Here is a 1,202-nt window from a genome sequence, read left to right on the forward strand (position 1 = left end):
TATCAACTATTTTTCTATAATCAAGCTTGAAAAATAAAACCTCTGTGCAAACTATGCACATATAGCCAGTTTCCTCCCTCATCCCAACAAATTAACAAAAATCATCAACAGATTTAGATGCATATCTAATAAAATAGTTATTGCTATACCACGTACTAGACCTTATTAAATATAAAAGCATGAACTTAGTAACGCAGTTTACCTACCAAAATTATCACAGGTAATTTCTTTCCTACTTGTTGTTGTAATAACAAAGTTTTCTTCAGGTGAAATGCCAAGTGTCTATCCAAAATAAGAAATAAAATCACTCATTACACAAAGGAAATAAATGTATTATTCAAATACATAAAAATATGAAAACATTGACAGTACATAATTTTGTAACAATTACTACACTTATCTAGGAAATATAAAATTCAGTATATTTAAATTTTGCCTTTGCATAATTAATAGAGCATAAATCTATATAAATTACTTAACGAGGTCATTTTTTTCTGCTACTACAAGCAACCTAGGAACACTAGTGATTAGCTAAAACGTTTTGAAAGAGTTTTAACATCATCAGCAGGACCCACCCAGACAAAAGACATAGTATTTCATACCAATGTACAAGTTATCAACTTACTCGGAACAAAGTTTTAACATAACTCATGTTCATATAGACTACATATTTAAGTATGCAAAAACAAAATAGAAGAAAACAGAAGTCAGCATTTTATAGTACGGAGGGAAGATAGCCATGCTTTGTAAGACATACAAGTTCATTCAAAAGAATAATTTTAAAAATTAAAGCAAATTATAAATTAGAGGGAAACTAGCCGGGCGCAGTAGCTCACGCCTGTAATCCCAGCACTTTGGGAGGCCAAGGCCGTCAGATCACAAGGTCAGGAGTTCGAGACCAGCCCGGCCAACATGGTGAAACCCCGTCTCTACTAAAAATACAAAAATTAGCCGGTGTGGTGGCACACACCTGTAATCTCAGCTACTCAGGAGGCTGAGGCAGGAGAATTGCTTGAACCAGGGAGGTGGAGGTTGCAGTGACCAAGATCACACCACTGCATTCCAGCCTGAGCAACAGAACGAGACTCTGTCTCAAAAAAAAAAAAAAAAATTAGAGGGAAATTGCAACAAGAAACAAAAGGTTGGTATCCTTAATAGACAAAAAGCCTTCATAAATCAAGACAAGGATCAACAAAGAGAAA

General features: G+C 34.6%; 1 protein-coding gene across 1 annotated transcript in view; it reads right to left on the reverse strand.

Annotated features, from left to right (window-relative positions):
- SMCHD1 (structural maintenance of chromosomes flexible hinge domain containing 1) overlaps positions 1-1,202 on the reverse strand; it is a 167,075-nt gene that overhangs the window by 157,197 nt on the left and 8,676 nt on the right. The window contains exon 2 of the mRNA XM_011996333.1: positions 207-282. Coding sequence (XP_011851723.1) covers positions 207-282 — 76 coding nt within the window. The remainder of the gene's footprint in view (positions 1-206; positions 283-1,202) is intronic.

The sequence above is a fragment of the Mandrillus leucophaeus genome, unplaced genomic scaffold (assembly GCF_000951045.1).
Source record: "Mandrillus leucophaeus isolate KB7577 unplaced genomic scaffold, Mleu.le_1.0 Scaffold51, whole genome shotgun sequence".
Lineage (NCBI taxonomy): Eukaryota > Metazoa > Chordata > Mammalia > Primates > Cercopithecidae > Mandrillus > Mandrillus leucophaeus.